The 26,356-nt window shown below is 40.2% G+C and overlaps 1 protein-coding gene across 3 annotated transcripts in view; it reads right to left on the bottom strand.

The window, feature by feature from the left end:
• The window catches only part of ELP2 (elongator acetyltransferase complex subunit 2), a 50,453-nt gene extending 27,528 nt beyond the window's left edge, over positions 1-22,925 (bottom strand). For all 3 annotated transcript variants that reach the window (XM_078594783.1, XM_078594791.1, XM_078594800.1), the window contains exons 1-9: positions 22,769-22,925; positions 19,537-19,627; positions 19,316-19,386; positions 18,552-18,732; positions 18,008-18,085; positions 17,789-17,853; positions 9,599-9,665; positions 6,657-6,812; positions 5,838-5,933 (exon numbers count right to left, since the gene is read on the bottom strand). In XM_078594783.1, the coding sequence (XP_078450909.1) occupies positions 5,838-5,933; positions 6,657-6,812; positions 9,599-9,665; positions 17,789-17,853; positions 18,008-18,085; positions 18,552-18,732; positions 19,316-19,386; positions 19,537-19,627; positions 22,769-22,900 (937 nt within the window). In that variant the 5' untranslated portion in view covers positions 22,901-22,925. The remainder of the gene's footprint in view (positions 1-5,837; positions 5,934-6,656; positions 6,813-9,598; positions 9,666-17,788; positions 17,854-18,007; positions 18,086-18,551; positions 18,733-19,315; positions 19,387-19,536; positions 19,628-22,768) is intronic.
• Between the last annotated feature and the right edge of the window lie 3,431 nt (positions 22,926-26,356).

The raw sequence follows: 26,356 nt of genomic DNA, 5'->3' as shown, positions 1-26,356 counted from the left end.
CACTAAGTCGATGACCGCAGTGCCACGCCAATCAACATCAATCAAACCCCGACCATTGTTGTAAAGATATGCAACTCCTGTACTGTAGGGGCGATCAATTGGATTTCAGATTAACCAGAGCACATATTTGTTTGGTTTAAGCACGTGACTTGTAATAAACATTTCCAAGAACAATGTAGAACTTTTTTAGATTATTAATTTGGGCTTAAGGGAAAATGTATGAGTTATTCATTTATGTTACAATCTCAGATAAACAGTTAATCCGCATATCAGATAAACCGCGCGGATAATCGAGTCTACTGTATTTTTATTTTACCAGGTAAGGCCCACTGAGTTATATAGCCACAAATGATAGCTTAACGAAGTGGCTTATCATGTGGACATTTATAGCAGCTAAATACTCTCAACGCATGTTTTTAAATGTGGAGATAAAAAACAGAGGACCGGGAGAAAAAGCCACCCGACCACGGGGAGAACACGCAAAATCCAAATATACAGGCGTCAGGGTCGATGTAGTCAACATCTCACCACCATGGCATGCCATCACTATAATGCTACAATGGTTCTTCTAAAAGTAAAATGTTAAGTTTTTCCTCAAATCACAAAATTATTGTCAGATAGCCAGGAACAGAGGTACATATCACCTCCATGGTGATCAGCTTCTCAGGCATGTTTCCTCCTTCAGCTGTAATTCTGTTATCATTCTCGTCCCTTCTCACCATGACAATTCCCCAACAAGCCCACTTCCCTTCCTTAACAGTATTGTGATGTGCCTAATTGCAATTGTTCACTGATGATTATCATAACCTCAGGTTAGGTTTTTCATTTTGAAACAATTAAGAATATAAACTGAGAAGTTTAATATAATTTTGTAAGAATTTTTTTTATGAAACTGAGCTTTCAAATATTTAATTACTACATTTTATGTTTTGAATTTAGGGCTCCCAGTTCTGGGTTTACATGCCTGTACTATTTCCTAAAATGTTTCCAAAAGAGTATATCATATTTACTTATAAAATGCAATGCTATGAAATGTCTTCAGAATTAAGATATCAATGACACATTTGAAACACGATAATTGTTTTTTTACCCTTTTATCTGGCAACAAAACTGACACCTTTTTTACAAGGAGTCATGTTTGCATTGACCACAATATCTGCGGTCGGAATGCAAACAAAAAACACAACTCTGATAATGTATGCACTCTTAATTTGGAGCTTTCGTGACTGCAGGAATTACTCTTTGGTTCTTTCTGTAAAGTCACGTATAAAGATAAAATAATAAATAAAATAATAGCATACAACGTTTCGATGGCAACACAAGCAATCATCATCAGGTATAAATGAAATAGCAACAAAAATCTAACCAGAAAACTATAGACAGACATATAAGCAGTATCTTAGTGATATCTGTCTGCTTATACTGGTAGGAACGAAGTGGACCAGCCTACAATAGATTATATCGTCCGTTTGTCCGTCCGTCCGTCCGTGTAGCAACATCGCCCCCTACTGCAAACACTTGGCATGACCCTACAAAAACCTTTAGACTCAGTGACACTTTCCTGGCTAAACAAGTGTAACATTCCCTTATAATTCCCTCAGATAGCTTTTAATTAAAACTTTTAAATTAAAATTTAACTCACAGCGCCCTAAAGCCTACAGCTAGGCCTAAAGCCTCGAACTACGCCTCAAACTCTTCCTTCATATCGTACCCCCGCGTGTGTGCAAGGGAGTTAATGTTTAACAATGTTACATTCCCTGGTGCTTTTAAATAGAAACATTTAAATTTAAAGCTTTTACATAAATAATAAAAACATTTAAATTTACAATTAACTCACGGCGGCCTAAAGCCTACAGCTAGGCCTAAAGCCTAGAACTACGCCTCAAACTCTCCCTTCGTATCGTACCCCCGCGTGTGTGAAAGGGAGTTAATGTTTAACAATGTTACATTCCCTGATGTTTTTAAATAGAAACATTTACATTTAAAGCTTTTACATGAATAATTAAAACATTTAAATTAAAAATTAACTCACAGCGGCCTAATGCCTACAGCTAGGCCTCACACTCTCCCTTCGTATCGTCCGATTCGGTGTAGCAACATCGCCCCCTACTGCAAACACTTGGCAGGACCCTACAAAAACCTTTAGACTCAGTGGGGCTTTCCTGGCTAAACAAGTGTAATAATACATTATGTTTATATTCTTTGGTTATTCGTTCCTACCAGCCCACCCCGCAGGGTCCTGTTATGTCTGTCTATAGTTTTCTGGTTAGATTTTTGTTGCTATTTCATTTATACCTGATGATTGCTTGTGTTGCAATCGAAACGTCGTATGCTATTATTTTATTTATTATTTTATCTTTATACGTGACTTTACCGAAAGAACCAAAGAGTAATGTATGCACTGTCCTTGAAATTGATTGGTCCACACCCGAGACAGCTTGTGGACCAATCAATTTCAAGGACAGTGCATACATTATCAGAGTTGTGTTTTTTGTTTGCATTCTGACCGAAGGTATTGTGGTCAATGCAAACATGACTCCTTGTAAAAAAGGTGTCAGTTTTGTTTGCCAGATAAAAGGGTAAAAAAACAATTATCATATTTCGCTACTGGAAAAGGAGGTTCCAATGGTGTAAACAAGAGACCCCCCCCCCCCCCCAGTATAGCCTTAACAGACTGTTGGGGCAAGTCCTAGTAGTGATGTTTACACATCGCATCAGGTACTCATTTGTGGCTGAGTCGACCTAGGGGAGGTCCAGGACCGATTCAGATAATCGTCACTGGCGTTGGCCATGAGCGGGAATTTTACTCAGGTGGCTGGGTTCGTAGTGAAGTGCGTTAACTGCTACACTACCGCTCCCGACTTTTTAAAACACAAGCAGGGGTCTCACCAATACAAGACGAAAGTAAGCAGGAAGCAATCAGCTTTTAAAAAATGTCCGCTTGTCGATATAGCCAGAGCTACTCATTAGGTATTCCTGACGTGGGGTAGCGGAGCCTGCATTCATTTTGCGCATGAGCTGTGGGAAGGCACTCCTCTGTGTGACCTCGGATGCCTCATTCCCCACGCAGTGGCCTTCTCGCAAAAAATCGAAGGAGCCAAAAATCTGGATGTGAAATTAAACCGCGGGCGCCCACATGTCAGAGTCCATTAATGAGACTGAATTTAAAATTTGCCAAAACATACAGTGTATAATGTGCAGCCTTGTTTTCAGAATTCGGATAAAGGCTACTTTGTGTCCTCATTTGATAAATATTCATAAAAAAACTAAGTGTAAATCAAATCATCGCAATACATAAAAACACACTTATGGCAGTGTTGACGAATGTGTTGATTTTTTTTATTATATGTGCCTGTGCACCAGTGCAAATACAGTATCACCAAATAATGTCCAATACAATTATAAAAACTCTTAACAGATTTACCATTGCTTCTTAATTGGCAAACTGTAAGTAGAATAAACCAATAAGGTCTAACAGAGAAATAGGATTAAATGGCCGGATACCAGCAATAATATAATCGGCAGGCCTGCGCAGGATTTCAAAATGCTAACGTTACTCACCAAATCCCTAATGCGTTGTGATCATGATCATGTCGATAAAGCGAAACAATAGTTTCTCATAAGCATAACAATTAATTACACAATGCTACAGACATGATACATTTCACGAGGGTGTCATGTGTTACAAAAAATTATGCGCATTGAAAGATGTAATATACCATAGCTTGAATATAATTTACAAATATAGTCGATATCTATAAAACAAACACGTAACATAAGGCTCATGTCATGATTGCTTATCATTATTGATAATGCAATATTCATGAGCCAAACAGTCTTGGAGAACCATCAACAGTTCCCCGTCTCTGAGTATTGTATTTACAAAAAAAAACTATGTAAAGATTTTAAAAGGCAAAGGTCCCTGTGTAGCCCTTAACAGGCTCCTGCTGCAAGTGGTGTTGGCAAGCCAAAAACGACACCAGGCTGCCTTTGTCTCCCCAGTGCTGATGTTTATTACACACCGCTACAGGTACTCATTTAAGTCTGAGTCGACCTAGTGGAAGCATAGGATTGGTTGATATCTGCTGCCACTGTTATTGGATGCGAGCAACATCTTCTTAGGTTTTTTCGGTAAAGTCACGTAGAAAGTAAAATAAAATAAATACGTGACTTTACCGAAAAAACCTAAGAAGATGATTCCTTGCAGTCACGAAAGCTTCAAATCTAGAATTAATGCGAGCAACAATTGAACTGGGTTCATAGTGCAGTGCACTAACAACTTCCCCACCGCTACTCACATGTGCATTCAACTTCTTTCGCACCATACTTTGACACCCACACACATACCACCGCCTGTTAACCTCATGTAAAAATGTCTTACTCTAAAAAATATATAAATAAATACAGATTAGAATGCAAAAGTATTTCATCATGCAATAGCCATAACTCAGTTTATGTTTAAAGTGTCATTCCCTACAGTCTACCCTTGAAGTTAAACATTGCACATCTAAACTGGTGTTACTTATTAACATTACATGCAACACATACAAATGTACAAAAATTAGTGTATCAAATTATTTTAAATAGTTTTCATGACCATCAGTAATTGTTTGACCGAATGCCAGGAGATTTGCAACGACACCTTAATTAAGCAAGAATAATAAAGATATTCCCAGCGTTTTATAACAAAGCATTACAGCACAGTCAGAAAATTAGCTAATACAAAGCCGTACGGCCTTTACAAAAAATACAATTCAAAAGAAATCAAATGAGTAAATGCTATTATTAATAATTCATCCACTCTTGGATGAAGGCCTCCCCATGCTTTGTCAGTTATGGGGTTTGTTTGATCATACTTCATGACGCTCATCAGTGAAGGTTGGAAGGCCCAGGTCTGGTTTTGATCCCAATCGCCACCATTAGCCATGGCCGTGAATCGAACACAGGTTGCTGGGTTAATATAAGTGTACTACCCAGTGCGACTGCTGCAGCCAATATATTCCTTGCACCATATTCTAAATATCTTTTAGGGAAAAAAACACATTGGAAAATTGTTCATTCAGCAATATGCATGCCAATTTGTTTCAAATTCTGTACTTTTCTCCATACAATTTTAAATACAGAATTACGAGATGCTTAAACAATTACCGTTGTAATCGAAGACAGTGTAATTTGACAATGAAAATACCTAAATACTGTCCATGCATAGTAACTGATGTTTACTATCGAAATTGCCACTTTGGATAATGAAAAAATTTGCCTATCTGCTTTTCTCTGCAACTTGCCACATTTCTGTAGTTGTAACATTTTGCTTTTTGAAAACGAGCAAGAGAGACAGCAGAAAGGACGCAGACCTCAGCATACAATTAAGACGTAAACCTGCTGTCTACGAAGGAGTATGCATTGCCACACAGGAATTGGACAGAGTTCACAAGCAAACTAATTATGAGCTGCTGGGCAGGACTGCTTACAAAAGTAGTCTAACACATTTTCTATGCTTTATAAAGGTTAAGGCCACACATCGCAAAAGATAAATGTAAGAAAAATATATCGATAATTGTGCAGTACCTTGCCATGAGAATTGTTTCTTTTTTTCATTAGTAATACACCTCTGTAACAAATATTGGGTTCAATCTTGATTTGAAGCTTTCGTGACTGCAGGAATCCATACTTTCCCAACTGATGATGGACGCTTGTGTTGCGCCCGAAACATCGTGATCTATTTTATTTTATACCTACGTGACTTTACCGAAAGAACCAAAGAGTATAAATATTGGGTTCTATACAGTATAAAAATGCGTCCTGTATTCCAGAAATGTTACAAAAAGGCATAATACCTTGAATCGATGCAGGCTGCCAGTGCACCCCATAAACCCTGTTTTCATGTCCAGCCAGCACTGCTTCCAACTTGACATAGTACAAGAATGTCTGATCTGCAAAGTGAAGAAAAAATAACAATTGAGAAGATTATACATTTGAGCAAAAAGAGAGAAAAGTTTCGATGCAAGCTAATAATGTCTCTCTATGTATCTGTGATATCTGTCTGCTTATATGTCTGTCTATATGTCTCTGGTTCTGTGTTTTATCTCTCTCTTAAATTTAGCATTCTCAGGAAGAACGTAATCAAGCAGGTAGGGTGTTGACTGTTATGTTATCCGACTCTCTGTTGTATTACATTACATTTCTAAGTATACTAGATTTGTGTTTCTATTTCATTTATACCTGATGATGATTGCTTGTGTTGCAATCGAAACGTCGTATGCTAGTATTTAATTTCTTATTTTCTTTTTATACGTGACTTTACCGAAAGAACCAAAGAGTAAGCTAATATTTAATTTCGATTTAAAGCTTTTGTGACTGCAGGGATTCATCTTCTTGGTTCTTTCGGTAAAGTCACGCAGAAGGGAAGCAATAAAACAACAAAAACAAAACACAATAAAACAACTCTCATGAAGCCTCGACCACAACGCAAGCAGCCGTCCCCAGGTGAAGACTAGGTCTGTCTGGGAGACAGCGTCTGCTTGCGTTGTGGTCGAGGCTTCATGAGAGTTGTTTTATTGTGTTTTGTTTTTGTTGTTTTATTGCTTCCCTTCTGCGTGACTTTACCGAAAGAACCAAGAAGAAGCTAATATTGGTTTAATATTTCTCAAAGTTACCACTTGTCAGGACAGAGAAGGTATTTTCTTTCAGTTTTAGGACCCCTTCTTCCTGTCGTGGAAAAGCCAGCTCCTCTCCGGGTGACTTTGGGGAGACTCTCCATAGGCGGATCATGCAGTCTTGCGAGCAGCTGGCCAGTAAGAGATCTCCTCCATCTACTCACACCGCAAACCACACCAGGGCCAGACGAGCACCAACACACAGCCTCTATTTTAGAGCTCAACAAGAAATACCAAAGGGTTAGTTAGGGTCGGAAAAAGAAAAAAATGCTCAACACATTCGTCAATAACATTGTGGCCTTAAAAGGAAAATAATACATAATAGATGTTTCAGGCAATGGCCCTTCTTCATACACTTAAATAGAGGTGTCAGAGAGATATGTGGATAATAAGAGTTGAATGCTGCATTTACTCCATGGAGCCAAAGTCAGCTCCTTACTATTAAAATTCCTTCCCTTTATTACTGCTAACCCTACTTCCTCCCTTTGTTGCTGCTAATCCTACATAATGCAGGGGCATAATATGACTTTGAGACCCCCCCCCCCCCACCTCCTACGCATTCCACAAGTAGTGACTCATCCCATATCTGCATTTTCCATAAATATGCTAAATTCCTCTGTTGATATGCAAATTCCTTTGTCAAGGCGCCCTTCCTCCTCTAACCCAGCTTAAATATACGCTGCCAAGCTTGGTGGTGTTCATTCAGACGCTGTCTTTCCGACAGACCTGTTCTTCACCTGAGGACGGCTGCTTGCGTTGTGGCCGAAACGTCGTGAAAATTGTGTTTTATTATGTTTTATTTTTATTATTTTATTATTTCCCTTCTACGTGACTTCAACACATATTTCACCTGGAATGGAACTTTCTACAAACAAACTGAGGGCAACTCAATGGACTCCCCCCTATCTCCGGTTGTAGCCGTTTTCTTGGATAAATTTGAGACTGACACCATCCAGACTGCCACTCTATGCCCGACCTTATGGAAAAGGTACGTGGATGACACTTTTGTCATCTGGCCACATGGCCGGCCTGCTCTAGACCAATTCCTCGACCACATCAATTCCATACACCCAGCTATCAAATTTACCAAGGAAGTCGAAAAATATGGCAAGCTACCTTTTTTGGATGTCCTAATAAAAAAAGAGACCTGATGGTTCAATGAGCCACTCTGTCTAAAGGAAAACTACCCATATAGATGCTTACCTAAAACCGGATTCCCACCACCATCCATCCCAGAAGAATTCCCTCATCAAGACTCTACACCATACAGCCCAATGCATCTTCGACCAGGAACACATGGCCAATGAACTCAAGCACGTACACCAAGCTCTCAGGGCTAATGGTTACTCCGACTACACAATCTGCAAAGCCATCACTCCAACCATGAAGAAAGACCCTTTTGAAGAGCCATTCAAAACCATGACCTTACCCTACATTGCGGGGGTCACAAAAAAAATCTTCAAAATCTTGAATAAACACAAGATCCAGGTCCAATTCAACACAGTACATAAAATCCGTGATCTGGTCCCGTCTGTAAAAGATGTGATTTCAGACATACAGTACCCTGGTGTCTACAAACTAAGTTGCCTCTGTGGTAGCAGTTACATTGGAGAAACCAAACGACATGTCTCGGACCGCATCCGTGAACACAAAGCAGACCTAAAACACGGTAGGACCAACACCTCAGCCGTGGCAGACCACTGTTATAATTCAGTGGGCTCACATGACATTGACTTCTCCAAGACAGAGGTTCTCTGCAAGCCACCTGGCTACCATGAGAGATTCGTTCATGAGGCTATCCACATATCCAAACACAGAGACAATTTCAACCGAGAAGATGGATTCTGGCAAGGTCGGGCATGGTGTAAGAATAGTGGGAAAATGGCACGAGAAATGTGGTCCCACCCAAATTGCCTGCAATCTTAGTAGGCCGGTCATTAAACTCAAGTGTCTGAGGAAAAAGTTTGTGCAAGAAACACAATTTATCAAAGCACTCAAACTACCTTACTTATCTCTGCTCTTACATTGTTTTGAAGCAGCTACATTCATCGCACAGTGCAGCCTCTCTGGCTTAACTTAATTCTGCCATGAAGAACGGAAAAACCATGCTTCCCTCACAGCAGGAAAAGCAAACAGGTTTAGAGACTGCTCCAGCGTGTATTCCAGAAAAGCAAAAATGGGATTGTTATTGCTAATTACTTATCAGCAATATGGCATTTGATGTTTTAAATGCATTATGCAAATACTAATTTATGGATGGCAAATGTATAAATGATTTGCATCTAATTATGTTATTACTAACAACACAGCTCATTTCATTCAGACTAAGCAATAAGTAGTGTCATAAATACAGATATTACCATTCAGTTCTATTTTATATTAGATTAGATTACAAATTTTGTTTTTAAATCCACATTAACTGATAAATGTGTTGCATTTAATGGTATTTTCATGTACATGCTGGACGGTTAGGCTATAATATTGGGTATTATCTACAGCAGCAATGGAATCGTGAAATATGTATCTGGTCTTGTATGTTCAAATCTAGTGTGTGATACAATAAACATCATGTGAATGGCAATAAAGGAAGATGTGTGCTTGCAGAAACATTTTACACATCAAATTAACTTTGAAAAAGCATTGCCCAGAAGCAAAATTCACAAAGTGCAATTGAATTATTCTGCAGATAATCTTCTCAATATTTTTACCAGAAGAACACAAAATAGAAAGTCACTTAAGGATAGAAAATATTGTAAACATGGCTTAAGATGTAATTTAATTATAATTGCACGGCACACGGCAACAAGCAAGCCAGGAGAGAAGGCACGGTCTTGTTTTAAATTAAACAGCAGAGGAATTACAAATGTTCCAACAAAATGGATGAAACGTTTTGCGTTACATTTGCGTCTGGTGCCATCGGACCCATTTGTCTCAGTTCATACCTTCTTGAACAAACTCCAGGCCTTGAATCCAGTCCTCATGTCCAACTAACAACTGCTGCTGGACAAACTGCAGTAAAATAAATATTAAGTGTCAATCACCATTATGGAAATTTCTGAAGCAATCGAAATTAAGAGTGTTTAAAATAGCACAGCACATTTACTATTATGTGCACACGTTGGAACACCATTGTAACTTACTTGAAAATTATCTTTTAGCAATGTCCTGAACTAAAATTATTTTTGAACAGATTAATTTGAAATAGTTCATTGGGTATTGTAGGCTGCTGCAACATGCATGACTCAGCAACAAATGCAAAAAAAGGAGTTACAATTTCAGGGTAAATTAAAATCAGCCTTTTGTTCATGATGAGTTATGTGGGATGGCAGGTTACACATCAAGCCATTAATACTCTTTGGTTCTTTCAGTAAAGTCACGTAGAAATAAATAAATACAATTACACGACGTTTCGATTGCAACACAAGCAACCGTCATCAAGTGAGAACTGTATGTAAATGCAAGCTCGGAGAGACACATATACAGAGAGAGAAACAAACACAGACACGGAGAGAGACACAAACACAGAGAAAGAGACACAGAGAGACAAACACACAGAGAGACAACCAGAGAGAGAGACACAGGAGAGACACATAAAGAGACACACAGAGAAACAATGCCTCTGTGACGAGGTATATCGAGAGGGGGGGGGTGGGGCGGATAAATTAGCATGTCAATGAGAGACAAGGGGGGAATGGGATCTGCAGCAGGGGGAGAGAAATTAGAAGCTTGAGAAATCAATTCACATCTAGAACTTGAGAAATCAAACCTAGTAAACTTAGAAACGTAATGCAATGCAACACAGTCGCCTAACACGTTCTTCCAAAGATTGCTAAATTGAAGTAAAGTATGAGTTGTGTGGAAATCTTCCCCGTAGAGGTGGTTCATTCTTAATTTGAAGCTTTCGTTGTTTGTGTTTCTCTCTCTGTTTGTCTCTCTCTCTGCGATCGAAACGTGTTGCGATCGAAACGTCGTGATCTATTATTTTTTCTACCTACGTGACTTTACCGAAAGAACCAAAGAGTATTTTGGAGTTATTTTTTTGAATAAGGACCAGTTGCACCAGCGCAAAGAACAGCACAACTTGGAATCACAAGATCAAGTTATATTTTTTCTAGATAAAACACACATTTTAGGCACGGGCCAATGCAAAATAATATTATTAAGCAAGAGCTATGCTCTATGAAAACATATGAAAGTCATCTACATGGAAACACCCTAACTCAAACCCTCCATCCTCGTTATGGGAGAAGGAAACCATCGTTAATGAGTCGTCGTCTGAAATTTGTTAGCGAAAGGGACTATAACCTGGAATGTAATGTATAAGATTTGGCCATAGGTCCTATTGCAGTACAACTAAAAAAGGAAACTCCTGCATTGAGAAATTGCGTTGCCAGTCATGCTCAAGATCTGGAGGTCATTATGGCCAACACTGCTGAAGCCACCACACCTGGTCATCTCTTTTATTTTTCCAGAAAGTCAACCATTACACAGTAGACATGAGACCCACCCACATCTCTTGTTACAATATCCCACTATTTGGCTTTAATACTTACCCTTGTTCTCCAGCGTTTCGATGCGCACTCCAATGGTAGTCTCGTTAACAGACCATCCACCCTCTCTGACACACATGCTCCACTAAGGCATTACAGTATCTTCTTAATTATGTTTGCAAAGCTTCCATCCACCGTCTATACAAACTTGCTCATTAGTATTTACCCTCTCCAAACATAAAATCCCTCCTCTTCTTGACATGTACCTGTGCTCAAGGTTAGCTTGCTCTGTAGTTGTTTTGTTAAAGTATAGCTCTTAAGTAATGGAATCATTGCTCTTGCCTGAAACATTAATCTTAACACCAAAGTTCCAACCACCTCTACTCTCCCAAAGTTGTTCACGTAGTGCATCAAAAACCTGCCACGGTAACACAATAAATATTTAGACCTTCTCCTCAGAACCCACCAAACCCAAAGTAAACTTTAGAAAACCTATTAAAAATTTTCATGTGAAGAATAAATCAAGGTGGATAATCCGCATGATGTTTTCTCAGCTGGAATCAGCATTTAATTTTAAAGTGTTATAGCCTCTTGCAAAAACCGCACTGGATGTCGCGCTTCAAATCTCCTCGTGATGTATCAGAGTACGTGTGTATTCAAAGTATAAAAGCAAATACTTTTTATTAATTACAAACGGACTGAAAACCAGATGGTCTTTCTACCCAGAGAAGTCCAGAATATGCTATGCACATCTAATGGTTTCAAAGAAAAACAATAAACAGAGAAGGATGACGACCATCACAGTGTAAGTAAAATTTGTTTAAGGGTGAGCCATTTATTATATTGTTTACGACTAGGAACACATGAAACTTCTGCAGTAAAAGGATGGCGCATATGTAGAGACTGATGATTTTACACGAAAATATAGATTTTTCATGTATGCTGAAGAATAACAATTATTCACCCCCTCTCCTTGTCTCACCCAAATCCCGCATGACATGAGCAACCTCTTGACGTCATCACTCCGTCGACTTCACCTCACCCATGTCGTGTGACGTCATCAAACCCTCGTCTTAGCACCCTCTCACCACCTGTCCCCAAATCTCGCGTTGTGACGTCATTACCCCCCTCTCAAGTGTCACGTGACATCACTCTACCCACCTCTCCTCACCACCTTCTACATCGCAAACGTCATAAACCCCGTCTCACATCACTCTAATTTCACGTGACGTCATCCTCCCTCTCCTCCACCTCACTGAGCGTGGTTGGCTACTTACGGTGCCGAAGTTCAAACATACATATACTAGTGTCATGCGACGTCATGACCCCTCACCTCCCCAGCGTCTATTGACGTCATGACACCTCTCCCTCACCTCCCCAGTGTTACATGACGTCATCACCCCTCTACTCCAACTCACCACCCCAGTACTCGTGATGTCACAACCCCCATTCGCTCTCCACGTCCCGTGACGTGATCAACCCCTCTCCTCACAACCCCACCCCAATCTCACGTGGTCATCCCGGTGTGTTACAAACGAACACGCGTATTGTTATATAGAGATAAAATGTGCGTGACTAGTGCCTGTAATCTATTAAATCTACACTGTGGTCATTACACATCTGGTTCAAACACTTATTGCAGTGTCAACTGCTGAAATTTAAAGCAGTGATAGTGATCTTCTAAAAATAGCAATTCCCTTTTCCATTCATACAAAGTACAAGGTATACATTAATGCACCATCCATTACTAAACATAATCATAATCAACGTTTTTGGGTTTAGATCGCGTTATTTATGAATGTGTCGTAACCCTCCACCACCCGACACGGCCAATCAGTAAAAAAGTGTCACGTTGACAAAAGACAAATTAGTTCACTGCTTGCAGTCACGAAAGCTTCAAATCTAGAATTAGTTCACTGCTTTAGCCCACCGGTGTTGAAGCGCGAAACCACAACATTTACAATTTGAGTACGACGTTTCGCTGGTAATTGCATCCAGCATCATCGGGCAATTCGCCAGAATGGTGAGGCTCTGCTGTGTCTCCCGTTCTTATATAGAGCAGCAGGGTGACGTCATCATTAACACATTAATGATGACGTCACCCTGCTGCTGCTCTATATAACACACCGGTGGGCTAAAGCAGTGAACAAATTTGTCTTTTGTCAACGTGACACTTTTTTACTGATTGGCCGTGTCGGGTGGTGGAGGGTTACGACACATTTATAAATAACGCGATCTAAACCCAAAAACGTTGATTATGAATAATATTGGTCGCGAAAGCCTACGTGTTAAACATTACTAAACAATTATAGTTAAGACAGAAGTTTGAGCTAGGTCTATAAAACTATGCACACATTTGGTAATATGAAGATGTTATTGCTGGCGTTTCATACATCTAAAGCCATACTTGCCTATCAATGGCATTTCTGGTCAGGTAGTTCAGCAATAAAGCAAGCGGTTTGCAATCGGGATACCAATTCAAATCCTGGTAGGGGGTTGACTCAGCCAATCATCCCTCCATTGACGATAACGCGAGCGAAACTTTATGGGGAAGTGGACAACAGTTGACCCAAGGAGAAACTCACCCCATGCCATGGGGATGCGGAATTTACACCACTGGCTCAGGACTGTATTATGATTGTTATTGGGATCAAACATCGAAATGGATTTTTTTGCACTTTCTGTACGCAGCATGGACGGGTTGTGCTTTTTCTGTAGGATTTTATTGTTTACATATGTGATGTTCAGATGTGTACAATGAATTTTAGGTGTATCTTGTAATTTTATTGTTTGTTGCGGTTGAACCCAAATCAAGAGCCGATCAATTACACTGAAACTGAAACATCAATGCTAAGTCGCTTAGAAATATTGGCGACATACATCCCCTCAACATTTTAAGAGTCCCAGGTGTTCGTCAAGATATGAGCTACAATTGTTTCCAATGCTTGTTATTTACTGTTGAATATAACTCAAGCGTTTCGGTATAATTAAATAAGGAATATTAAAAAAATTATTAAACCATGCATGTCTAATTCTTCTTTGATAAATGACGGTACCTTTATGGAGGCCCTGTACATTGAACAAGGTCGCAGTATCACTGGCTTAAACAACTTGTGGGATTCGGGACACCGAGATGTGAATATGCGTGAAATTGTTCACGTGCAAAATAACAAACACAATTGTAATATCCTATGTTATGGGCATGAACCTAAAGAACTACACACAATGTACGCCTCTCCCAAAAGGCACCAGACCTCTCCTCGGAGAAAGCTGAGAATCCTTATCTGTAACAGAAATTAGTTGCATTAATCATCATATCCCATCAGCGTATCAGCTTGGAGACCTGACAATCAAATCTATAAAATCTCTGCTCACCAAAGCTACACGCTCACGTCCGTCCACCAGTACCATGGGGACCAGCGGCCAGCGCACACAAACATACAATGCAATCCTGCACTATAAACTTTACTGCTCTCTGGAGAGCATGCTTTTTAGCACTTTAAACACCAGCACACACCCATTAAAATTCCGGACTATAAATGTTTAAGCTTATTAGGCATGTCACGATGCGTTTCGTTCAAGTGTGTGTCAAAAAATCGACAATTTTCATTTGTTCAAATTAAATGCTAATTTATTTTTTTTAAATAGCATTTAGGCTTATGAAGCTAAAAAAAATATTGACAATAAAACTTGAAATGGTGAAAAGGAGTTACACGAAATAACCAATCTCAAACCAAATCACATCCCTGAATCGTGACAATTAATCGATGGGGAGGGGTAATTGATTACAAGTGTATACCATAGCTATAAAAGAGTTTTGTTAAGACACTGTCAAATAACTGCCTTAACGTTATTTATATATCATTTAGTTTATACAGTACACACGTGCAATTACGAACAACCGCACTGATGAATAAGCTCCCATAAGATATACATTTTTAACCATATGATTTGCCAATGTGGATTGACACTTGCGAGCCGAACTGGGGAACTATTTACAGTGTTACATGCAAATGTACAATATGTCTGCATATTTGTGAGTTTAACCATACTTCCTTCATAACGAGGACCGTTTTTGCATTTAAACACAGTACATTGTGTGCCGACGAACCGTTCAACTAATGAACGGCCTCAGAAACGGAACCCATTTGTAAGTCGACTTGCCGTAAAATCTTGGTCATTTGAAAACTTTTATTTGCCTATACTGCATCTAATAATCTGCACATGTGTTTTTGCAAAACATTTTAGAATTTCTGAGAAAGAGTGGTGCAAGGACAATGCATATTAGATGCCTAAAATGGTATAAATCGTAGAACTGTGCTGCCCTCCCATGGCCTCAAAAAGTTATTAACAATTTTTTTTTAAGATTTATAAGCAACTAGCGGGATGCACCCGGTGTTGCCCGGGGGAAAAATATATTGAAAAACTTCTCAAAACATAAAAACATATACAAATGAAAAAATAACTTTGATCATTACCTCATTAATACAAATTAAAATAAAACCCAACGCGCGGTGGAAAAAAAACCTACGCTCGGGCGCCAAGATTACATTCTTTAGATCACGCAAAAGAATCGAAGGTTGTAGATTTCTTTAGAATCTGCCTATTCCCGTTTATTCGATACCACAAACGCTCACCAGATATCGATTCTCGCCACACACTTCATGGTAATTTCCCCCCCCCCAAAATACAAAAGTCAATTTTTATACGTTTTACATTGTGTACAATATGGGAGCTAGCCACATGGCAAATTAAAAGTTTGTTACCTATTTCCCCCCCCCCCAGCCACGCATTTGTGCGGGATACACAGCCGACACAGAGGGTTGGGGGGGGGGGGTGCGTGACATCAGCAGGCACACTGCGTCACGCTGCCACATGCGGGTGACATGACAGTTGTGACGGCACCGCTCACTTGCGTAAAAAATATATCCATTAATGCGCCCCCCCCCCCCCCCAAAAAAATACCAAAGTCACCTGAATACAGTCGCTTGTGTTGCGATCGAAACGTCATGATCTATTATTTTTTCTACCTACGTGAATTTACCGAAAGAACCAAAGAGTATACATATAATATATGTTATAAACATTTGCTTGTGCTTCAGACATTCCAACAACTCAGAAGGATAGCGGTGGAAAACTAGTGTATTAGTCAGCATCAAAAAACACCTAAGAGACTGTGTTGGCAGTGGTACAAAAACAAAGGTGAAAAACATGAGTATCACCATTAACGCTGTCTTATAACTGAACAATATACACGGCTACTGTAATAGACTCATGCCTTGCCCAAATTTTAGCTCACTAAATATTAGGAACAGTATATTAGAATGAATGCCAGATTAATCTAAAAGGCTTTCGAGTCTTCATCAAGGACTTTCCAATAAAACATTCATAACCCCCCATTTTCTTTCATGCACCATCAGTGAAATATATAAATCCATTTGCATGCAAACAACAACAAGCACGAAAACATTTCATTATCAACGTATTCAAATTATGCAAATGTTTTCTATATTGTGGTATAAATACAAAAAAGTCTGGTCTGTTCAGTGAAAGCGGTCACCCACAACCACAACTATTATATAAACACAGGTCAACAACATGGGACCCAAACTAATTTCCTACAGCCTAATTGTCCATCATTCATAATTTAGCAAACCCTAGTGAGGGGTTGGGGGGAAGAATGTACATGCATATACTGCAGCAAGGTGAAAGCTATTTGTCAGCAGGGCACATACCGTCTGCAGAAAGCGATAAAGGCCCCTGTATTGATGGACACATGTAATTAACCGTCTGACAGAAAAGTGCACACCACCTCTGCTTGTCGCCCACTCTCTACTATTGCTCCAATTTTCACCCAACACCCACTCCTTGTCGCACCCACTCACTCGAATGTAACAATTGCTGCCTTAAAGCTATTGGTTTGTGGTCCCGAGCAAGAGTAAGCCCTGCAAATAACCAGGCAGCACAGGCGAAAAATAAGGCGCCCTTGGGTCATTTTAATGCATTTTTGCATTGACAATTCGAGTACGCTTGATTATATTTTATTCATATAATGAAAAGGCCGGTGCGTATTTCCATTTGGAAATAAATTGTATTTTACATCACTCAATTATTTCCCAGTACAGTACTGAATAACTGGTTCACATCTGGTAATGGTGTGTAAAATTAAAGGTATACCATTTTTTTCTAAAGTTACTTATTGTGGTCTAGTTACTTTTAGAGCACAATTTGCACATGTAGTCATTTTGTTTCTGCAGTAGTAGCACTTTCAAATAACAAGAAATTAGTCTGAAATTCTTCCTGGAAAAGCAGTGAATGATGCTCACCATAGCTACCAATTACCCCTGGGGGGTGTAAAATCATTTTGGCAGCAGCAGAGCGTAAAATGTAGGATTCAGCCGAGTGAAACTACTCCCTGTATTTACAAATTTCAAACAAGAAGGGAGGACAGCAAGCTCCAACGATTTTCTGTACTTTTTATAAGAACCCCAATCTAGTAAAGTCTCAACTTTCCATCATTTCTACTTATCTTTAAAAACTGACAAAAAAACTTATTGTGTTTAGGTATGGAATTTTCACTTTTCAAATGTGTTTTATCCTGGCTCAGAAATGTATGTCAGAAAACCACACAAAGTTACTCACCTGCCCATATTGCTGAGTATACAGCTGCGATTTACAACCATCTCCTCCACAGGCGAGTATGGGTTCTGATTGACAAAAAAAGTAAATGACTGAATAAATATATCAGCTTAACAACATCAGTCCAGTGTTGTAGAATAATGCCATGCTTTTAATGTTTTTTTATCCCAGTATTGTTAAAATATAGAATATACAGAACTGTACTTGTATTAAACAGCGCACCTTTCGATCCTGGTAACTCGGCAAGAGAGATATCCATTGCGAATCCCGTTCCAAATGAAAGTTCTTGAACGCATTCAACTACAAACACAAATGCACGTGTCACGTACCTCTGACCACTTGATCACACAATCGTTGGAACAAAGAATAGGCTGCTAATTAGATTTAGTTTAATGTTTCTGGATTGCATGAAAAAGCATGTGTTATCATTCATTAAACATAACTATTTTAAAACTTCAAGGATAATAATATAACATTTTAATTAGACAAGACTAAAAATCAATCTGCCATGTATTATTAGTGGTACTGTGATGTATTAGAGAATATTTACTGCAAAATAAGTAATATTTTATTCTACTTTTAATACATGCTCTCCACTCAAGACTGCTTGCCATTTAATGAGAGCTATTATGTCTAGAGTTTTGTGCGACCCACTGGTGTAAATAACTGTTATTAAAATTATGATCCAATTATGCTTTGACTTCAATGGTAAATATGTATAAAATTTGTAAAAATCAAACTTATACAGTTGTGAGCAAGCATGTACCCTTGGATGCAGCAACATCATCATCTTCTGTAACGTGCCTAAGCCAAATCCGCACAGTGGAATCAGCAGCAGATGTGACAAGCATTACAACGTCAGGCTCATCTTGCCTGGAGGCCAGGGAACGGCCATCCACTGCTGTCACTGCCCCTTTGTGTCCTTGTAACTTTTCAGAGCATACAAACTGTCAATTTATGAGATTGTGGGGGGGGGGGAGATACAAAAACAAAATAAGAATAAACCCAGCTCTATTTGGATCACAGACAAAACCAGTAAACGTAATATCTTAAGTCATGCTATTGATATTATATTGTTTTGTATTACATACTGCTGTTATGGCATAGATGTAATGTCTAATTTGCCCAACATTATAAAGGTGTAGTGGCATATTGGCTCGCACAGTGCGCTAACACGGTGATCTGAGCTCGATTCCTAAATAGCAAACATTACTCTGATCAGCATGGTGAAGTCTAGTTTAAACAAACCCCATGACTGATACGGCACAGCGAGGCCTTAATCCAGCGGTGGATTAAGGGCTGAATTATTTTCGTTATTTTTTTTGCCTGTTACTAATGTTTACATTTTTTTATATGTAGTGGCAATTTAGGACAATATAACAATACTTTATATATATAAGTTGTAGTGGGTTTAAACTTTGAACCCGATTTAATTTTAAAAATTCACCAAAACACGTTTTGTATTCTGGACATGTACACAACAGTAGGGTGAGGTGAACAATATGCAGCGAGCAACATTATTGTACAAACCTGAGAGTTCTGCTTCACCCAAAGGATGGCGATATTATCAGACCCTCCTGAAAGGAGCTCTGTTTCAGGACCTTAAACAGGATTACAAAACGCAATACAGTTTTGTAATAATAAACCACTGAGTAATAGGACATAATGCCGTTTTATGCACGGTAATCCATTAACCGAGTAATAAGCTTGGTAAAATTTCAAGTAACTTGGTGTGAAGCAGTAAAACTTACTCAGGTCATTCTTTTGAATCCAATGTACACAATTTACTCGTTGAGTGTGCTCATTTAGAGTGCTGTAAACAAACCCTGCAGAATTTTCCTTCTGAAAACACACAAAATTAGTAATAATGTTTCGTTGTAAACAGTACCATACATGCAAAATGCATCTCAAGCTAGAAGGGAGCCAGGTGGTGAGCTGGCACCAACAAATGCCCAAGCTCTGCAGTCCTCCATATATTTCGATATTTTCAACCAATTAAAGTGTATATTACAATTCATGTGTATATTACATTGCGACTACAGTCTGCACTCTGTCGTAGTGGTCCATAATGGGAACATTTAAGCAATTTTCCCCGCATCAAACAGCATACGGTAACGATTATAATGACATTAAGCTGAAGCGGTTTTAAGACGAGTAGATTTGAACGTAAAAAAATCACAATTGCCAATTATTTACTGGGACACGAACAATTACATTAACATGTACAGTAGTTGTTCAGTGCCGTGTTGTACAAATGGAGGAGCGGTGCCCAGTCACAAGTCGCAAATTGTCATCTAGTCCAAAGCAGAGTGCAATAATCAAAGCACTCAGTTCAAATGACCTGAAATATGATAAGTCCTATATGAATGTATTGTAGAAAGAAGTAGTATTATCTAATGTAAAGGCCCATCTTCCCGGCTAATGATGATCACTTATCCATCGCAATTAGAAGAACCATTTGCTAAATCTATTCAGCTTTGTCTGAATGTGTCGCAAGGTTGGCAGCATCGGGTTTTTCATGGTTTTAATTTAAAAAACCCGATCATCTCAGATGGCCAAAAATCCAGTTTTATTCACTTGTATTGCCTGTTAATCCCAATAATTATAGCCCCCACCAAAGAGAAGACAAACAACACGTTCCGCTACAAGATGGTCAAAGGTCGCAAGACGCCGATGGAGTATTGGCTGTCCGATGGCAGCGAGTGGCCTGAGCTGCAAAAGATCGCGGTCAAGCTGTTCAGCATTGCCACGTCCAGTGCCGCATCTGAGAGGAACTTTTCCACCATGGCCTTCATTTACTCTAAGGTGAGCAACAGCCCGAGCGTGAAGTCGGTGGAGAAGCTCGTCTTCATCAAGAGCAACATTCACACCTTCTTCGACGGTGCGGTTGAGATGATCAAAGAGGACAGCGAATCTGATTACTCTGGCGCCAATTGACAACTTGACTTTCCGGATTAAAACCATGTTTTTTTTCGACAAATCGTTTTTTTTAACAACACCAATAACCCGATCAAATTTGCACAAAAAAATATTTTTTTCCACCCTTGATGTGTCGTGACAATGCCCCCACGAATAAACCAGGCCACTTACCACCACCAATATCGACTCTGTAAACATAGGTAAAATACGAAAATATGGTTGATCACATTAGCCAATGAGATACTAACCCACATCTTAAGAATCACACTACCCAACTAAACACTTATCTCTAACCCCACCCCAAACTAGCCAGCCAGCCCCGAGCACTAGCCCAGGGGTCGGCAACTAAAATAATACGAAGACTTTTTTTTTTTCAAAATCGGTAACGAAAACGTAATTGTGTATTTCAAGAGCCGCAATTGCATGTGAATGAGACGGTGGTCCGAAATATATGACGTCAAGCAGTTCCTTAAAGAGCCGCATGCTGCTCCGCAGCCCGCAGGATGCCGACCCCTGCACTAGCCTTGAACAAAATGCGTTTATCGAGGACTCCTTTTCAGTGTTGGTTGCTTTTCACTTGTGTTCACATTTCAGTGTTGAGCGTGTCAAATATTTTACATTATTTAAACATATTTTACATTTAATGACTTGAGGATTGGCACATCGGTATTTTTTGTCTAGAAATTAACTTTAGTTTCATAAGTTATTTGAGGAATACTTTCGTCAGAAGGGTTGCGATGACGTTTGATAGATTTGACAATATAGATATGGTGCATGAAAAAAAGTCTGTTTTGGATATTTTAGGCAAATCAAGAATGTTTTGCGTCATATTTATGTTCATTGGTCTGGAAGGCACGTCCACCAAGATGTTTCACTCACACCCTTGCAAAACCGTGTACACATCTACAACGGAGCATAAGCAATGTTGACGTCTGGTTAATACTGTTCTTGGATGGCAGACTACCTGAAAGTATTGTCAGGATTTTACTGTGAATTGGTAGTTGAAATTGTACTCTTAGGTTTTTTCGGTAAAGTCACGTAGGTAAAAAATAAAATTAAAAGTTAATAAAAGTAATAATGAAAATAAAATAATAAATCACGACGTTTCGGAGGCAACACAAGTCTCCGTCATCAGGTGGGACCGTCACAGCTAAAATGATGCAGTAATTTTAGCTGTGACGGTCCCACCTGATGACGGAGACTTGTGTTGCCTCCGAAACGTCGTGATTTATTATTTTATTTTCATTATTACTTTTATTAACTTTTAATTGTATTTTTTACCTACGTGACTTTACCGAAAAAACCTAAGAGTATGAATCCTTGCAGTCACGAAAGCTTCAAATCTAGAATTGGTTGAAATCGGTACAGTAGTTGGATTACGTGATGCGTGCCGTTTGTTGGGGGTTGTTTCTGAGCGGGTAATTTCTGGCGGAGGACCTAACAACCGAGTCAACCCAATCAGTGCCTCTGGATGTTGACAGCTTGACAGGTGCAGCCAACTCGACAAACGTTTTGAGTCCATTAAGAGCTACTTTAGTGGCACATTAAATACCCGACTGGTTACAATATTAGGTCAACTCAATGCATGTTAAAAGTGTTATCCTCTTGGTATGAGTTTTCTCCGCGCACATGTCAAACAGGCAAACATCCCAATGCCAGATCCTCCTGAAATTCCAGACTTCGCAACAAAACAAGTCATCTCTATTAATTTAAGCTTTTGAGAGGCAAAAGTTGTACACGAACCACGATTAGTATTCAGAATGTGTTTTTTACACCATGTATTCCGTACTGGTGGTTATAAAATGTGTGATCTTGCAATGACGCTGTCCGGCCCTTTAGAAACGTGCAACTGTTACAGCAAACCGATGGCTGTGCTTGGTGAGAATAAATAACCACAACTGCAACACAAAGCCCCCGACAAAATCAATCATCAGGAAGAATGAGAGACACAAACTCGCCCAGTGGAGACTGGCAAAATGAGGCGCAATACCGCAAACGCAACGGCACAACACCGTAAACCTTATTCAAATGCAATCAGCGAAAGAACGAAGGAATTGCGCGAACCTGGGGCACGTAGAGTACCACAGAATTCGCCGAGCCGAAGCTCACGAGGCCGTTTCGGCCCCAGCACACCGCATGCGGGGCCCGGGTCGCGCTCGCGGCCACGTGGCTCAGCTGCACCGTGGGCGCCGCCATCTTCCAACGAAGACCGCAGACGGCGAGGCGCAGCGGACAAAAGAAAACCTGTGGGAAAAAAACGCGATTTGAAAGTCCCGTGCTGTGACGTGAGGCCAATAGTAGTCCTGTAAAAGGTTATCTAAATGCTAAAATGTCAACAGGTTTAATAACAATTCTGCAACGGACAGTGTAATGAAAAAATATACATAAACCAAACATCAACCATTACGATATTTATTATCAAAAGGGCATTACTTATTATTTAAAACGATGCATATAGTTAAAATACTGCAGGCGCCATTGCATTGATACATTGGCATTGCATCATGAATGTCAATTGTGTTTATAGAACGTAATAGATATGGATAAATTATCATGTATCCGAGAAGTTGACATATTATACTCTGTGGTGAAATTATTTATTCTGACTGTTGTTGTTGTTTGACTTGCACACAGCGTTGGTGTACGGTGTTTTTTCTGCAATATTTTGCTGTCTTTTCTTGAATTTTTTGTTTGCACTTAGTCACATTCACTTTAAGATGTGTTTTGTTCATGTTTTAGTTTTTTGTTTGTTGCGGTTGCACCCGATTCAAGAGCCAAATGGCTCACAGGGCTATACCTAATAAATGAACTTGAACTTGACATTTGTTTTAAATGCATTTGTAGGTAATTTCCCGTCCTTTTTCAAGAGAGACCAACCACAGCATAATTTATTGTTGCTATTTTACAGCGGTGCACAAGCACACGTAGCAACACAAATATAAACACACTAGCCTTTTGCCCGTCCAAGGACGGGTGTATTTCAGTAAATCATCTGAAACTTGCAAGCGAAAAGCAGACTCAATTCGTGTGCAATTTGTAAGGCCGTGGTGACACAGACTTACTTAATTTAAAGGTTAAAATCCCTTCTTCATCATGACGTCCTTTTTACTTCTATGTCTCAATAGCGCTACGAAGATCACGTGACGTGAGGGTTCTGCCTTTGTAGTGAGGGTGGTGAGTTGACGCCGAGGAGGGGGGAGGAGGTGCCTCGCCCCCCCATGTGGAGTGACGTCAGCCGCTAATTATTATGAATTGGAGGGGGTGTCCATTTGGAGGACGTCACCTGTTCATGCTTATTAATGAGGAGGGCTGTTCGATGTGGAGTGACGTCACCTGCTCATGATTATTAATGAGGGGGGGTCCATGTGAAGGACGTCACCTTTTCATGATTGTTAATGATGGGGGCTGGCCAACGTGGAGTGACGTCACACGCAGGACACATACATTCTTGGCTCATTATAGTAGTAAATCCGTCAACAACACTGCCTCTAAATTATAAATATATATGAGACAACGTTTTGAGCAATGCCCCATTTGTCAAAGCTGAAAAAATGCACAAACTAAATATGCAATGAAAAAGGGGCATTACCCGAAATGTGTTGGGTTTTTTTGTTTGAACCGGTGAAGAGGGAGAGGTTTCTTCACCAACCCGCCCCGATGGCTTCGTGAAGTATGGTCAAACATCCCCCATGACCAACAAGGCATAGGGAGGCCTTTATCCAGCTGTGGAATGGCATAGAGCTGTAACCAGTCAAACATGGAACATTGGACCAACGTTGATCCAACGGTTTCAACCACATGCCAACGTTGGCACAACGATACTTTTGGCATGCTTACAAACATTGAATTAACATAAATACACCCTATGCTCTACTACCTATAATATCACAGCCATTTTTCAGGAGTTTGTCGGTCTTTATTGACAGATTAAATATTCACCAGTTCTGTCAAGCGTAACTATCTGGCACGAGGCCGCTGTATAAATGTAATGTTCAGTGAAACTCATGAAGGAGTCTGAAAGCCTCCATAAGGACTGATAGCTTCTCCAACTCCTCACTAAATTCTGATCAAACACCCTGGGTAATACCTAATCTTCATGATGAATAATCCATGTAGGCCATTCATAATATTCAGTACAGTATGGTATTACATTCATCTTGGCTGAAAATGTTTTGTCCGTAAAATTTGTGATCTCTTTCAAACCAGAATCATGTTGAGCATCACAATACTCAATACGATTGTCAAAATGTATATTTACATACATAGGAGTGTTCTATTTAAAAACAAGCTTAGGTGTATACTGTATGCATGTGCAGACGAGAGATATACGTGGTGCGCGCTTTTAAGCGGGTGCAACCGAGGTCGAACAGGTGGGTAAGCTGTGACCGGAGGTTGGCGTCGAAGAGACGGGAGATGGGGGGTGATGATATGGGATTAATGGGGCAACTGGTGCCGGCCTGGCGGCATCTTGAGGGGAAGCACGTGAGGACTCGGAATGAGGGGGGATATATAAGGGGAGTGTGCGTAAGCGGAGGTGGTTGTTGCCCGGGAACCAAGAGTGAAGACATCTCGCCACTGCCGCTCCAGCCGTCAACAGTACCTCAACCCTCACGCCGTCGCCAGGCGGGTGTTGGCTGAACCCCCCGCCCGGGACAGATGTGTGAGCGGGTATGAGGGAGCGTAGGTGAGGACAGCGGTGGAGATGTAGAGTTGCTGAGTGCGAAGCTGCTGTGTGCAGAGTCGTTGAGTGCGAAGTCGCTGTGTGCGGAATCGCTGAGTGCGAAGACGCTGTGTGCAGAGTCGCTGAGAGCTGCTGTGTGCGGAGTCGCTGAGTGCAGGATAAGTGAGGTGCAGAATAGATAAGAGCGGGGAGAAGTCAAGTATATGTGACCTACAGATAGTTATAGGAGTGCCTATAACTGGCGCAAGAACAGGTGAAATAAAGTGTTAGCAGGTGACTTGTTACAACATGTCGGTGTGAGTATTTTTTTAAGACACTACACATGCATCAGTTGACCGTGTGCACAGGTGGAGGGGTGGCGCATGTGTTTAGTGCACTCTGCTGTGAACCGAGATATCCGAGTTTGATTCCCGACCATGGCTAACATCAGTGGTGAGTGATATCAGAATCGGCCAGTCATGGAGCCAACCCTCACTGACCAGTATGAAGTATGGTCAAACAGTCCCCATGACCAATATGATGTGGAGAAGCCTTCACCCAGCAGTAGATGTTTCGTATGAAAAGTTACACACATAGATGTTTTGATCCGTGTTATATGGTGGATTACCATGACCAGATCTGTCAGCGACGATGTTGCTTTTAATCCTATATTTCTGGGGAGCCCTGGGTAATTTCCACCTGCGCTGGCAGCTTTCTGATTCGTGGTGGCCTATATGCCACGTTTATTCTCTTCAGCATAAATGGGGCACATATAGAGGGATGACGCTGAGCTCTGCTGTAATTTTACGAGATATTTCTTCTGGACCTCCAATCTGGTGCATCTGTCTGACAGGGTTTTTGATGTATGCAGGAGGTGTGAAGCAACAGAGTTTGCAGACACCTTTACTGTGTGGCTATTTGTGGGTCCGATGGCCCTCAGATTCTGCAGTAATGCCAGGGCTTGTGGCTGAAGTGTATAAATTCTAAAGGCT

The sequence above is a fragment of the Lampetra planeri genome, chromosome 1 (genome assembly GCF_965212315.1).
Source record: "Lampetra planeri chromosome 1, kcLamPlan1.2.h2, whole genome shotgun sequence".
Lineage (NCBI taxonomy): Eukaryota > Metazoa > Chordata > Hyperoartia > Petromyzontiformes > Petromyzontidae > Lampetra > Lampetra planeri.
Note: the sequence above shows the minus strand (reverse complement) of the source record. Positions and strands in the feature narration are given on the sequence as shown.